At 47.3% G+C, this 14,712-nt stretch overlaps 1 protein-coding gene across 4 annotated transcripts in view; it reads left to right on the forward strand.

Moving 5' to 3' along the window:
• The window catches only part of srrm4 (serine/arginine repetitive matrix 4), a 668,971-nt gene that overhangs the window by 562,254 nt on the left and 92,005 nt on the right, over positions 1-14,712 (forward strand). For all 4 annotated transcript variants that reach the window (XM_072497014.1, XM_072497020.1, XM_072497038.1 and 1 more), the window contains 3 exons: positions 1,404-1,475; positions 6,461-6,496; positions 6,590-6,640. In XM_072497014.1, coding sequence (XP_072353115.1) covers positions 1,404-1,475; positions 6,461-6,496; positions 6,590-6,640 — 159 coding nt within the window. The remainder of the gene's footprint in view (positions 1-1,403; positions 1,476-6,460; positions 6,497-6,589; positions 6,641-14,712) is intronic.

Consider the following 14,712-nt stretch of genomic DNA (forward strand, 5'->3'; position numbering starts at 1 on the left):
ACCCAGTAGGATAGGTTCACATCAGACGAAATGTCTTATGTCAGTGATTTGTTTTTAAAATTATTTCATGGGATGTGGGCTAGTCCAACATTTATTGCCCATCCCCAATCTGCCTTGAGAAGGTGGGGGTGATCTGCCTTTTTGAACCGCTGCAGCCATCCATTTGGTGAGCTACAGCCACAAAGCTGTTAGAGAGGGAGTTCCAGGATATTGACCCAGTGACAGTGAGGGAACGGCAATATCAGGATGGTGTGGGCTGGGAGGCGAGCTTCCAGATAATGGTGTTCCCATGTGTCCACTGCCCTTGTCCTTTTAGATGGTAGAGGCTACGGGTTTTGAAGGTGAAGTCGAAAGAGCCTTGCGGAGTTCCTGCGGTGCATCTTTTCGATAGTGCACACGACTGTCACTGTGCGTCGGTGGTGGAGGGAGTGGCTGTTAGATGTGGTGAATGGGGAGCCAATCAAGCCGGCCGCTTTGTCCTGGATGATGTCAGGCTTCTTGAGCATTGGACATAGCTTGACTTTAACAGATATGAATTAGAAGATAACAAGTTAATAAGTGTGCCACGATAAAGAGAACCTGGAATGTGCTCATTTACCGTTTTCTCACTCCAGTAGATTGGTCTCATGTTAAAATGCAATCAAGATGGACCCGGGCCCTCGGGAGGCCATATTCGGGGTGTCGGATCAGCCAGGGTTGGAAACGGGTGCAGAGGCAGGTGTTTGGTGCCTTCACCTCGTTGATCTCCCAAAGGCGGATCCTGTTAGGGTGGAGATCAACCTCTCCACCCTGTGCCCTGGCGTGGCGGGGGGACCTGCTGGAATTCTTGACACTTGAAAAGGTCAAATTTGAACTGAGGGGAAGGATGGAGGGATTCTACAATTCATGGGCGTTATTCATTATGCACTTTCGAGAATTGGATCACATCGAACATTGGGGGGGCTGGCTGGGAGGGTTGGGGGGAGAGGAACTGTATGTGTTAATGGTGACTATGGGTGACTCCTGATTCATTTTTGTTATTTGTTTATGTTAACATGTGGGCTAATGTTTGGGGGTTTGGTGGGAGGATGGGATTGTTGTTATTGATATGGAGATTGACATTACATTCGTTACTGATTATTGTTTATTATTGGGTGTAAATTTGGAAGAAAATGTGAAAAAGGAGAATATTTTTTTTTTAAATACAATCAAGGATAGTTTTATTCTGGAAGGGGCTTAAGTTGTTTCCCTCCCTCACCCCTCTCAAATAAATTAACTCTTTAGTGAAATTTGAACATGCGCAGTGAAAGGATGTTTTTTTCTAAAAATGGACGTGATTGTTTTATTTTGTAAAGCAAACCTGATGGAATTTGCAAAGCATGTTCCCCGTGGTTATGCCAATTATTTCTGCTGTATTATTCCAGGTCCCCTTCCTACAGTCCAGCCCCAGCAAGAAAGAAGAAAAAGAAAAGCTCCAAGAAGCACAAAAGAAATAGGTAAAACAAAATGAACACTTTTATCACACATGTTAAAACAAAATGAATCAGTTGCGAGATATTCTGCTGGCCATATGAAGTCACCATTGTTGGGACCATAAGTGATGATGTTGAGGACAAAATAATTTTTTCCAGTCTGGTCCGAAGTTGTATATTTCTCAGTCGTCTCTTTCCCCAGGATGGTTATTTTCTATTTATTTACTCCATTCCTCCTTTTCCCTGACATCCTTTGATCTCTTTGGACTCTGGACAATTTGGGACTCTGCAAGTGACTGAAGCCCAGACCATTTTAAAACCAGCTGCTCGAAATCCTAAATTGGAGGGCTCTGGCGTCTGTTCAGAACCTGGTGGAAGAACTGAGATAAGGAACTCACTAGACAAGAGGAACATGTTGGACTTACGTTCCAGCACTTTATACATTGCACATTACCATACAAAATTATTCAGTCAGCGCGATAGGCATAATACCAAAGGGCTGTCTATTGGTTTGAGATGGGAAACATCAGTCAAGCATTAAATAATGCATTGACAAAAACTATTTTTTCTTAACTTTACAGAAACATAAAATGGGTAACTTTCTGAATCTGAAATAACAGTGAAGGCCCCACCCACGGCTAGTGCATATTACAAAATCCCCTCGACATACTAAACATAGAATCAAAGAATAGTACAGTACGGAAGGAGGCCATCTGTTCCACTGAGCCTGTGTGGCTCTTTCGGAAAGCAATCAAGTCAATTCCAATTCCCCATCTTTCCCCATATTCCTGCAAATTTTTTCCTCGTATTTATTAAATTCCCTTTCGAAGGCTACTATTGAATCTGTATCCACCACGCTATCAGGAAGTGCATTCCAAATACTAAACATCCGTGGTGCAAAAACAGTTTTCCTCATGTCACCTCTGGTTCTTTTGTCAATCTGTGCCCCCTCATTACAGACACTAGTAACAGCTTCTCTTTATTTACTCAATCTAAATCCATCATTACTTTCAACACCCCTAGCAAATTGTATCTTCGCCATGTCTGCCACAAGGAACCTTTCCAGTCTGTCGACATGACTCGGATTCCTCTTGCGTATCTACTCCAAGCCTTCACATCCTTCCTAAAATGCCGCGCCACATTTGGGCACAGTACTCTAGCAGGGGCTGAACGAGTGTTTCATTTAATTTATCATAATTTCATGGCTTTTTCATTTTTTGCTTCTAATTATAAAGTTCAAGATCTCATTTGTTTTACATATTCTTTGTTCATCTGTTCCATCACTTCTGAAGATTTGTGCACAAACATACCCAGGTCTACTGGTTCTTGAACCCTCTTTAGAATTGTACTATTTAGTCCATACAATCTCACTTTATTTTTTCTACCACAACTTAACACCTCACACGTCTCTGATTTGAGATTCGGGCACGATTCAGCAGACTTAAGTGAAAGTCTGCTGAATGGCGCATTTAGCAGGGTGTTTCTATATTCAGCTGCACTTGGCCGTTTTTTGTTTGGGCTTGGGGAGATTCTCTCTGCCGAGGCCACACTTAGAGAGATTTCCCACTGGCAAGATGAATCTGGCCAGCAGAAGGCTCCTCGCAGATCAGCAGCCCCGATGTTTGCCCTCCCCCTTTCAGGCCCCATCCGTGTTTTTGCCCTCCACCCCCTTTCACCTACCCAACCCTGGGGAGGCCATCAAGAACCCTCCCTCGCCCCTCCACTACCTGATAAGGCTCGCCTGAGCCCGACCCCTGGCAGTGCCAACCAGGGTACCAGCCTGACAGTGTCAAAGTACCCAGGTGCCAGGGGGAGAGACAGGGTGCCACCCTGCCCTATCCCTGATCACCTGGCAGCCTCAAATGGCCTGGGGACCCCCCCCCCCCCCTCAGGTGCAGTGGGGCCGAGTCCATGTTTGTATCGGCCAGTACTTGACGCCGCCGCAGCAAGGTCTCCCAGGCATGGCCAGTAAGTCCTGGGGGCTGGGCGAATCCGGCAAACATATGCGGCTCATTTAAATAGCTGATCTGGATCAAGACCAGTGAGGGTAGGATCTGGTGACACCCACACAGACACGGGAAAATATGCAAACTGCACATGGACAGTGACCACGGGCAGGGATCGAACCCGGGTCCTCTGCGCCGTGAGGTAGCAGTACTGACCACTGTGCCATCCCAATTTCATTGAATCATAGAATTTATAGTGCAGAAGGGGGCCATTGGAAAGAGCACCCTACTTAAACCCATGCCAAACTCTATCCCCATAATCCAGCAACACCACCTAACCTTTTGGACACTAAGGGCAATTTAGCATGGCCAATCCACCTAACCTGCGCATCTTTGGACAGTGGATGGAAACCGGAGCACCCGGTGGAAACCCACGCAGACACTGGGAGAAAGTGCAAACTCCACTCAGTCACCAGAGGCCGGAATTGAATCTGGGATCCTGGAGCTGCAAGGCAGCAGTGCTAACCACCGTGCCCCCATGCCGGCCCTTCAAACATCACAAATCTTGAGAGAGGCCTCTCGCAAGATTCAACAGCCTCCTTCCGACACTGTTGGGTGTGATTAGACCGCTGAATCACACCCTTAATTTGTCATGTGTCTGCCTATTCCACCAGTCTATGCCCTCTTAAAGTATATTATTACTTTCCTCAGTGTTTCACACACTTCCAGGGTTCATACAGTCTTCAAATTTAAAAATTTAAACATTAAGTCCAGTCATTAATTTACATGAAAAACAACAGTTCTCCAAGCACAGCTCTCCATGGAATATCACTGTATACCTCTCTCCACACCTCTAATTTCACATTCTTGCTGCTGCCCCTTTTATCTCACGGGCTTCAATTTTGCCGACAAAACTAATAGTGGTGGTTTTCCACCCCTGTTTTCGGATGGTATGAATAGTGGAGATGACGGAAAATCAAAGGGGAGTGCCAAAGCACTTTTATGCTGATGAGATCTCCTGTTGAGATTGTGCCCACCGCCCCCCTCCACCCCTCCCACACACACACACACACACACACACACGCACACACACAACGGCATAATGGGTTTCCCGCCATGAAAATTCAGGCACCCCAGTAACATGCATTTAGATCGACTTAGCAAGCCTCCCCATTGTATCAGCCCCCAATGTAGGGAATTCTGCATCCCCCCCCCCCCCCCCAACCTCCACAGGTGCGATCTCACATTGGCAGGGTTTACAGCAGGTTTTATAAAATGAGTGACTGGTTGACAGAACCTACCGGGGATACATAGGGAAGAATTTTTTGTTTTGTGGGAGTTCAGAATAAAAGTGCAGTAGTATAATCTCTCAGAATCAACAGGTTGAAGATTGATGCTGGATAAACCACTTTTCTAGCAGAGATGACTCTGACGAATGAGATGGGCGCATTGTGGTTATTTAGTCCAGTAGGCACTGGTACAGAAGTTCATAGGTTCCTTTAGAAAACAGTGCAGATGGGGCCAGGCAAATTTAAACCTGGACAGTACTCTGGTTCTGCTGCTGCTTGTCTGGAATAGAGCAGAAAGAGGCATGGAGTTTTGTTTCTCTTCTGAGGTTAAACAGCAACTGAAGACAGAACCCAAAAGCTGTGTAAGGAAAGCAATTCAAACAGCCCAAGACCCGGTCATGTGACAGGATAGTTTTTTAGGTTGAGCCATTCAGCTCTCATTTTAACCCATTGTATTTTAAGCAGGTAACTGTGGAGCCATTAGCACAGTGTTGGGGAGTCATAATAGCTCTACCTTTGTCCTCAGCTGGCTGGGGCAGACATCTTGTCTACTAGTCCATTGTGTTGGCTTGGCTGGAATATTCATAGAATGCAGAGGATGATGAGTTAGCCTTTGTCCATTGGAACTACTCAGAATCTTCCAGTACGATCATCACATGATCAGCTGCTACCATTTTATCAGTCCAACACTATTGTCCAATTTTAGAGACAGAATTTAATCAAGAGAATATGGAAACAAATTATTTTTAGATTTTCTTTTCTTTTCAGTATGACATTTCTTTGTCTATTTTTATCTTGCCCGGCGTCACCACAACCTTCTAGTTTACCCTAGCTTTGGCTGATGAACACTGATGCAAAGTCTTTTTTAGTACCTCAACCAGGCCTTCCGCTGTCACCAATAGTTCTCTATTTTAGTGCATATCAGAGAATTCCTACAGTGCTGAAGGAAACCATTTGGCCCATCGTGTCTGACCCTCCAAAAGAGCATTCTACCGAGGCCATGTCCCCACTCTAACCCTGTAATACCGTCCATTGATCATGGCCAATCCACCTAATCTGCACATCTTTGGATTGCGGGAGAAAACCAAAGCACCTGTAAGAAACCCACGCAGACACGGGGAGAACATACAAACTCCACACAGACAGTGACCCAAGGTTGGACTTGAACCCTGGTCCCTAGCATTGTCCCCACCATAATAGACCCCACCACTGCTCTTTTACTGTTAACATGCCTATGAAAGACCTTTAGGTTCCCGTTTACGTTGGTGCCGATGTTGAGTTCTGGGAGTTGCAGCTACTTCAGAGCTAAAGGAGACAGGGTCAAATCTTTTGGAACAGTTCATATTGTCTCTTTTGGATTCACTGACTTTCCATATCCATAATCCCTGATTAATGTTATAGTCACCATCCACTTAAACAAAAAGAACACTCATAGATATAAATCAACAGGGAACAATTAGAGGTTAAAGTTAATTTGAATTTGCCAGAACTGTTTGATTTTGTTTTGACAGGAAATCAATGATACGCCTTGTCTTAACATCCCTCACAACCTTCATATTTATTAGAGCTCCTCTTTTAATTAATTTAAAAATCAAAGAAAAATCATGGTGTCTAATCTACTGAGTGAAGTTCCCTTTCATTTACATTTTTGTTAATTAGACATAATTGCTTATTTACATGCATCTCAAGAGAAGAAAAATTGAGAACTGAATATGTACAAATGCAAAGTGTCTGCATTTATTCACATCCTAACCCAACCTTTCGTTACCTGCAGGTCAGAACCAGCCTCCACAAAGAAACGACGCCACAGGTAGAGAGCTTTATTAATCCAAATTAATAGTTGCTGCCTTTTAATTTGTTCACCCACTGGAAAAGAAATATAATAAGCTGTTCTCTCCTTCAGTTCAACAAGCCCAAAAAGGAAAAGAAAGGAAGAGAAAAGACGACGGAGAAGGTAAATGCTATCTTATGGCGGTTCATTAGCAACCAACTGTTTATCACACGTTTGTTGTTCGCACATTTGTCTGAGCCAGAGTGTCAATGTGAAACAAATGTCCAGTCCCATACGCAGCCATTAGAGTGGAATCGAGATAACTACTGATCTGATACATTTTAATTTTGTTCCACTCAAATGTCAGACCATCTGCGCAAACCCATCCCCCTCGTGGCAGCCCCTCTTGGGCAGCATGGTAGCACAAGTGGATAGCACTGTGGCTTCACAGCGCCAGGGTCCCATGATCGATTCCCCGCTGTGTTTTGTTATGCTCTTGTCGTAGCATAAGCTGCTTCTTTGATGTGCACTCTGACAAAGGAAGGTTCAGACTTGGAGATAGCTTTAACACATTTATTAAACTATTAACAATTCTCCTACTTGGATTCAACACTACTGTTAATCCTTCTATAGTGTAATAATCCACAGGAGGCAGGGGTTCCGTCACCACACCAGTACTTATTTGCAATAACGTACATACAAGAGCAGCTCCAAACAGTGCTGCTAGCATTCCAGTCAACTTAAGACTGCCTCACAAAGCCTACACAGGTGCTTATATGGGCCCCCTCAATGAGCTATCATTCAGGGAGCTCATACTCCAATTGGCCAACCAATAATGCCAACTGGAGGTCATTACACCCCTCCCCCCCAAGGTCCGAGGAACTCCTGCCAGCTGGCATTCCTCTGAGCTTCTTCCTGCTCCTCCTGTCCGGGTCTGTCACCTCTGTGTCGTCCGCCGGGTCGTTCTCCGACGTGGGTGGGGTGTACCTTATAGGTGCCCGTCTTTTCCTTGATGACCTCCTTGGAAGTTGTACTTCCTCCTCCTCGGGGAGAGGTGTCGCGGCGGCCTCGTCGAACGTGTCCATCTCCGACGACTGGATGACGGGGTCTGGAGAAATTGCTCGGGGCTGGGGTATCTTTCCTGTCTGAGCTATCCCAGCTGGAGGCGGTCCTGCTTCGACTGCCTCCAGGTGTGGTTCCGCTGCCCTTATTTGGTCTAGGTGTTTCTTCAGCACCTTACCACCTATTTAAACTTCATATGATATGGGCCCTGTTTGGGACTCTACCGTGCCTTTGACCCACGTTGGTCCATTCCCATAATTCTTGACCCAAACCGGTGCCCCCATCTGGAAATGTCTCTGCTGCCGACTATTATCATGCCCCCTGCGTTGGACCTCCTGTTGATTCGCCACTTTCCCCGTTAAATTTGGGAAAAGGAGACTCAGCCTCGTTCGCAGCCGCCTTCCCATTAAGAGTTCAGCTGGCGGTATGCCCGTTGTGGAATGCGGTGTGGTCCTGTAATCAAACAGCCAGCGGGAGAGCTTTGTGTCCATTGATGCTGCCGGCTGCTTCTTGAGTCCCGCTTTTAGTATCTGGACCGCTCTCTCGGCCAGGCCGTTGGACGCTGGATGGTAAGGGGCTGTTTTGATGTGGCGGACTCCGTTTCCCTTTAGGAATTTTCCAAATTCCCCACTTGTGAATGCCGTTCCGTTGTCCGACACCAATACCTCCGGAAGTCCATGTGTTGCAAACGAGGCCCTGAGCTTTTCAATTGTCGATGTTGTGCTTGCCGCGTTTACCCGGTGGACGTCCAACCATTTGGCGTGGGCGTCCACTATCACCAAAAACATTGAGCCCATGAAAGGGCCGGCGTGGTCAATATGCAGGCGGGTCCACGGTCTGCCTGGCCATTCCCACGGATGCAATGGCGCAGCTGGTGGCACTCTTTGCCCCTGTTGGCACTCCTGGCACCGACGTACCAAGGCTGCTATGTCTGTGTCCAATCCTGGCCACCAAACGTAGCTTCGAGCGAGCACCTTAATTTTAGACACCCCTGGGTGTCCGTGATGTAACTCAGTTAAGATTGCCCAACGGCCCTGAGCTGGGAATATTACCCGGGCTCCCCATAATAGGATACCGTCTTCTACGGTTACTTGGTCCCTTCTGCTCCAGTATGGGTGCATCTGGGGCTCCACTGGTCCCTCCAGTTCCCCTGTGAGCAGTAAATGCTTCATCTTGGCTAAAACTGGGTCTTTTTGCGTCCACAACCTTATATGTTGTGCGTCCACTAGTAGGGTGTCCAAAAAATTTAGAGTCATTACTGTCTCCTCTACTTTCGGTATTAGCGGCGGGGTGTCTGGGACGGGAAGTCTGCTCAAAGCATCTGCATTTGCTACTCGCGTTCCCAGTCTGTGCTCCAGAATGTATCGAGGTGCCGCCAGTAGCAACGCCCAGCGTTGGATTTTAGCTGATGCAATCGGGGGTATTGACTTGTCTTCTTTTAATATCCCTAATAACGGCTTATGGTCCGTCACTATGGTGAATTTCCGCCCGTACAGATACTGGTGAAATTCATTTACTGCAAATATCACCGCCAGTCCTTCCTTCTCGATTTGGGCGTACTTTCTCTCAGCCATCGCCAAGGTCCTCGAAGCATAGGCTATTGGCCGTTCTTCCCCATTCCTTCCTCTATGGGCTAAGACGGCTCCTACCCCGTAAGGTGATGCGTCACACGTGACCACCAACTCCTTCCTTGGGTCATAATGCTCGAGGACATTTTCGGATGACAGCTGTTCCTTAATGTCCCTAAATGCTCGGTTTTGGCGGGCGGACCATTTCCATTCTTGTCCCTTTTTTAGTAGCTGGTGGAGGGGTTCTAGGATGGACGCCCTATTTTCAATAAATTTGCCATAATATGTTACCAATCCTAGAAATGATCGTAGCCCCTGGACCGTGGTGGGAGCTGGGGCTTCTTTTATTGCCCTTACTCGGTCTTCCAATGGGTGTAAGCCCAACTCGTCTACTTTATATCCCAGGTACGTCACTTGTGGGGCCAGAAAAACACATTTTTCTCTTTTCAGCCGTATGCCTGCCTTTGCGAAACGCCTGAGCACTTCCTCCAGGTTCCTTAAGTATTCCCTGTTTGTCCTACCCGTGATTAAGACATCGTCCAAATAAATCGCCACCTGCGGTGGTCCCTGCAGAATATTTTCCATCGTACGCTGGAATATAGCGCAGGCTGATGACACTCCGAAAGGTAGCCTAGTATAATGAAAAAGTCCCTTCAGGGTGTTGATCGTAGCGAACTTCTGGGAGTCCTTGTCCAGTTTTAACTGCAGGTAGGCGTGGCTCATGTCCAGGTTCGTGAACAAAAGCCCACCTGCCAATTTGGCATATAGGTCGTCTATTTTCGGGATCGGGTATTTGTCCAGCAGTGCGTATTTGTTTACCGTCTGTTTGAAATCTCCACAGAGGCGTATCGAGCCGTCTGGCTTCAAAATTGGTACCACCGGTGCTGCCCATTCCGAGAACTGTACTGGTCTGATAATGCCGTCGCGTCGTAACCTTTCTATTTCGACATCTCCTTTCTTCCTTAATGCAAAAGGTACCGGCCTGGCCTTACAAAACTTCGGAGGGCCTTCTGGGTCCACGTGCAAAGTTGCTTTGGCACCTATAATTTCCCCCAAACATTCTTGGAAGACCTCCGGGTATTTTTGGAGTACTCCACTCAACTGCCCGCTTCCACTCTGGACAATTTTCATTCAATCTAAGTTTAGGTCTTTCAGCCAGTTCCGTCCTATTAAGTTCGGTCCGGAGCCCTCTACTATCGTCAATGGTAATCTGAGCAATTGTTTGTCATATTCCACGGGTACATGAGTCGTGCCTAGAACTTCCAGGGGTTCCCCCGTGTAGGTTTTAAGTTTCGTAAATGTTTTTGTTAGGGTTAGTGGCTGGAGTCCATCTTTGATTTTTTTTAATGCTACCACTCCCATTACTGATACGGCCGCACCCGTGTCTATTTCCATTATTGTCGGCCGACCGTTCACCCGTGGGGTAATCTTAATAGGTTCTGCTTTCTTCGTCGCAATATTATATAACTGTTCCCCTTCGGAGGAGGATGGGGCATCTAGCTTGTGTACTTCCCTGCGTCCCCACCTGCTATTCCTCTTTTGCCACCTCCTTCTAGGGTTTCTGTCGCTGTTACCCCACTCTGTCTGGTGCCAGAAACGGTCCTTCTCTGTTGGGGGAGCCTCAGCCGGTAGTTCCCTCTGTCTCCAGTTAGTCCTAGCAGACTTGGGGGCAGTTCTGGGGTTTTCCTTTGGCCCTCTGTTCCTCAGGCTTTTCCTGAGGGCGGCTATCTGGTAGCTGGACCCATTGTGGTAGTCCCTCTCCCAGGTATCTACCCCCAATGGCGTGCCCTGTAGTTCCTGCGCCCCACTTGCTGCCTTTTCTAGGGACAGTGCGAGCTGTAATGCCCGCCTGCAGTCTAGCTGTGTTTCCGCCAACAGGCGCTTCTGTATTTGGAGGTCATTTATGCCACACACTAACCGGTCCCGAAGCATTTCATTTAGCATCGGGCCGAACTCACATTTTTCTGTCAGCCTTCTCAGGCGGGTCAAGAAATTCATGACTGACTCTCGGTCTTCCCGCTTCGTTGTGTAGAATCTGTACCTATGCAAAATGAGGGGTGGTTTTGGGTCATAGTGCTCTTCCACCAATTTCGTTAATTCTTGGGAAGGTATCGTGTCCGGCGTATCGGGATAAGTTAGACTACGTATAATGGTGAAGGCTGAGGGTCCGCACGCCGACAGCAGTATAGCCCGTTTCCTTCCGTCCTCCATTATCTCATTGGCCTGGAAAAAGTAACACATTCTCTCCACATACTGGGACCAGTCCTCAATAGTCGGGTCGAATGCATCCAACTTCCCAAAAAGAGGCATTTTTGAAAGAGCAAGGCTTACTCTCCGAGTGCGGCAGCTGGTCTCCGCAAGGTTCTGTGTTTACCTCGTCGCCACTGTAATAATCCACAGGAGGCAGGGGTTCCGTCACTACACCAGTATTTATTTGCAATAACTTATATACAAGAGCAGCTCCAAACAGTGCCGCTAGCATTCCAGTCAACTTAAGACTGCCTCACAAAGCCTACACAGGTGCTTATATGGGCCCCCTCAATGAGCTATCATTGAGGGAGCTCATACTCCAATTGGCCAACCAATAATGCCAATTGGAGGTCATTACATATAGCTACTCAGACTGACTAACCAGTCTGCTACAATCCACGTGGTGGGAGTGATGTTCAATCAACCCTCTGTCTGTACTCACTGAAAGTCTCCACTGGAAAGAGACTGAGCATGTGTGATGTGTCCTTTTATATGGGTTGGTGTAATTCCCTCCTGTGGTAGTGTCACCTCTGTGTGTATCGTCACTGCCCATTGGTCGTGTCCTATCTTACTGACCTATTGGTTGACTGTCTGTGTGTCATGTCTCTGATGTTCCCTCTAGTGTCTAGCTAGGTGTAGTGTATGTACATTAACCCTTTGTGTACACAGTGATGTATATCACCACATTCCCCCTTTTTTCGTGTTACATATTTTCTGTCCAGTGTGAAAGAAAATTGAACAAACTAGGTAGATGAGTGATACTCTGTACAAGTTATGATAACAGTGATCATTAAACAATAAGTCCAAATCATATGTATGAGTCCAAAGTTCATTAATTATTATGGTCGAGTGGCTTTTTTGTTTGGTTGGTGAGTTGGTGATGTTGATGGTGGCATTGCATTGTAAACGCCATCAGTGTCCCTGTGCTGAAGGAACAAAGAAGTGGTCACATCACTTCGTTGTCGGATTTGGACTCTTCATTTTTTCGATGCTTGTGGTGGTAATTCTTGATGGCATCTGTCCTGAAAGCCAGGTTGCCTGTTGGTAGTGCAGCAAACGTGAATTGGTAAGATGCATCATCCTGCCATGGTATGTCATTGTACTGAGCTGAGCAGTAACAGTGTCCCTCATTTGCAGAGTTGTACCATGTCGTACCAGTCGCAGTTCCGTTGGTGTTGTTTTTGTCGTGCTTGTTGTCGACGTTGTTGCCTTTGGTACGCTTCCTGCTATTGTCTTTGATGTTGTTGTTGTGGTGGTTGGTTTTGTTGCCGTGTTTGCTGCGCTCAAGGACCACACTCTGTGTATAATATGAGTCCTTCACACAGTTACTCGTGTCAGCGTGCGTTGTGGCATCTGCTGTCTCCTTTAGCGTGCCGTCACTGAGTTTGCGGTGCTCCCTGTCTGGTGTCAAGTCCGGCTTACTTGAATCAGCTTTGGTTTGTTGAAGCTCCCCATCTGGAGTCTGGTCTGTTTCACCTGAGTCAGTTTTGGTTTGTCGATGCTCCCCGTCTGGAGCCCTTTCTAGTTCACTTGCATCTTCTGAGGTTTCTTGATGCTCCCCGTCCGGAGTCATTTCAGGTACACTTGCATCTTCTGAGGTTTCTTGATGCTCCACGTCCGGAGTCAAAACATTCAGGAATGCATTTGCTTGTGGAGAGGCTCGAGCGAATGAGGTTTGAAGTAACGTGGTGTCACCGGAGTCACCAGTTGTCTCACTGTGATTGTCGAGTGCCTCTGTACATTCTAGCTGAGGTCTGTCACGTTGCACATCTTGTATGGGAAGTGGGATGGCATTGTCACTTGTCTCACATACAGTGGGTAGAGCCTCAGTGTCTTCTTGTCGTTCACTTGAGCTGGGTAGACCGTCAGAGTCTTCTTCTGGTGGCTCAAATAATCTGGGTGGACTGTCATAGTCTGCTTGCTGTACACTTGAGCGTGATAGACTGTCAGAGTCTTCTTCTTGTTCGCTGGAGCGTGGTAGACTGTCATAGTCTTTCTGTTGTTCACTTGAGCGTGTGTTCATAGCTATCCCCGTGTGCTCATAGCTATCCCCGTGTGTTCATAGCTATCCCTGTGTGCTCATAGCTATCGCCATGTGTTCATAGCTATCCCCATGTGTTCAAAGCTATCGCCGTGTGCTTGTAGCTGTCACCATGTGGTCATAGCTATCGCCGTGTGTTCATAGCAACCCCCGTGTGCTCATAGCTATCCCCGTGTGCTCATAGCTATCCCTGTGTGCTCATAGCTATCGCCATGTGCTCATAGCTATCCCCGTGTGCTCAAAGCTATCGCCGTGTGTTCATAGCTATCCCCGTGTGCTCATAGCTATCCCCGTGTGTTCATAGCTATCCCTGTGTGCTCATAGCTATCCCCGTATGCTCATAGCTATCCCCGTGTGCTCATAGCTATCGCCGTGTGCTCATAGCTATCACCATGTGTTCATAGCTATTCCCGTGTGCTCATAGCTATCCCCGTGTGCTCATACCTATCCCCGTGTGCTCATAGCTATCCCCGTGTGCTCATAGCTATCCCTGTGTGCTCATAGCTATCCCCGTGTGCTCATAGCTATCGCCATGTGTTCATAGCTATCGCCGTGTATTCATAGCTATCCCCGTGTGTTCATAGCTATCCCCGTGTGCTCATAGCTATCGCCATGTGTTCATAGCTATCCCCGTGTGTTCATAGCTATCGCCATGTGCTTGTAGCTGTCACCATGTGGTCATAGCTATCGCCGTGTGTTCATAGCTATCCCCGTGTGCTCGTAGCTATCCCCATGTGCTCATAGCTATCCCCGTGTGCTCATAGCTATCCCCGTGTGCTCATAGCTATCCCTGTGTGCTCATAGCTATCGTCATGTGCTCATAGCTATCCCCGTGTGGTCATAGCTATCCACGTGTGCTCATAGCTATCGCCGAGTGTTCATAGCTATCCCCGTGTGCTCATAGCTATCGCCGTGTGCTCATAGCTATCGCCGTGTGTTCATAGTTATCGCCGTGTGCTTATAGCTGTCACCATGTGGTTATAGCTATCGCCGTGTGTTCATAGCTATCCCCATGTGCTCATAGCTATTCCCGTGTGCTCATAGCTATCGCCGTGTGCTCATAGCTATCGCATGTGCTCATAGCTATCCCCGTGTGCTCATAGCTATCCCCGTGTGTTCATAACTATCACCGTGTGCTCATAGTTATCGCCGTGTGTTCATAGCTATCCCCGTGTGCTCATAGCTATCGCCATGTGCTCATAGCTATCTCCGTGTGCTCATTGCTATCCCCGTGTGCTCATAGCTACCGCCGTGTGCTCATAGCTATTGCCGTGTGCTTATAGCTGTCACCATGTGGTTATAGCTATCGCCGTGTGTTCATAGCTATCCCCGTG

The sequence above is a fragment of the Scyliorhinus torazame genome, chromosome 1 (assembly GCF_047496885.1).
Source record: "Scyliorhinus torazame isolate Kashiwa2021f chromosome 1, sScyTor2.1, whole genome shotgun sequence".
NCBI lineage: Eukaryota > Metazoa > Chordata > Chondrichthyes > Carcharhiniformes > Scyliorhinidae > Scyliorhinus > Scyliorhinus torazame.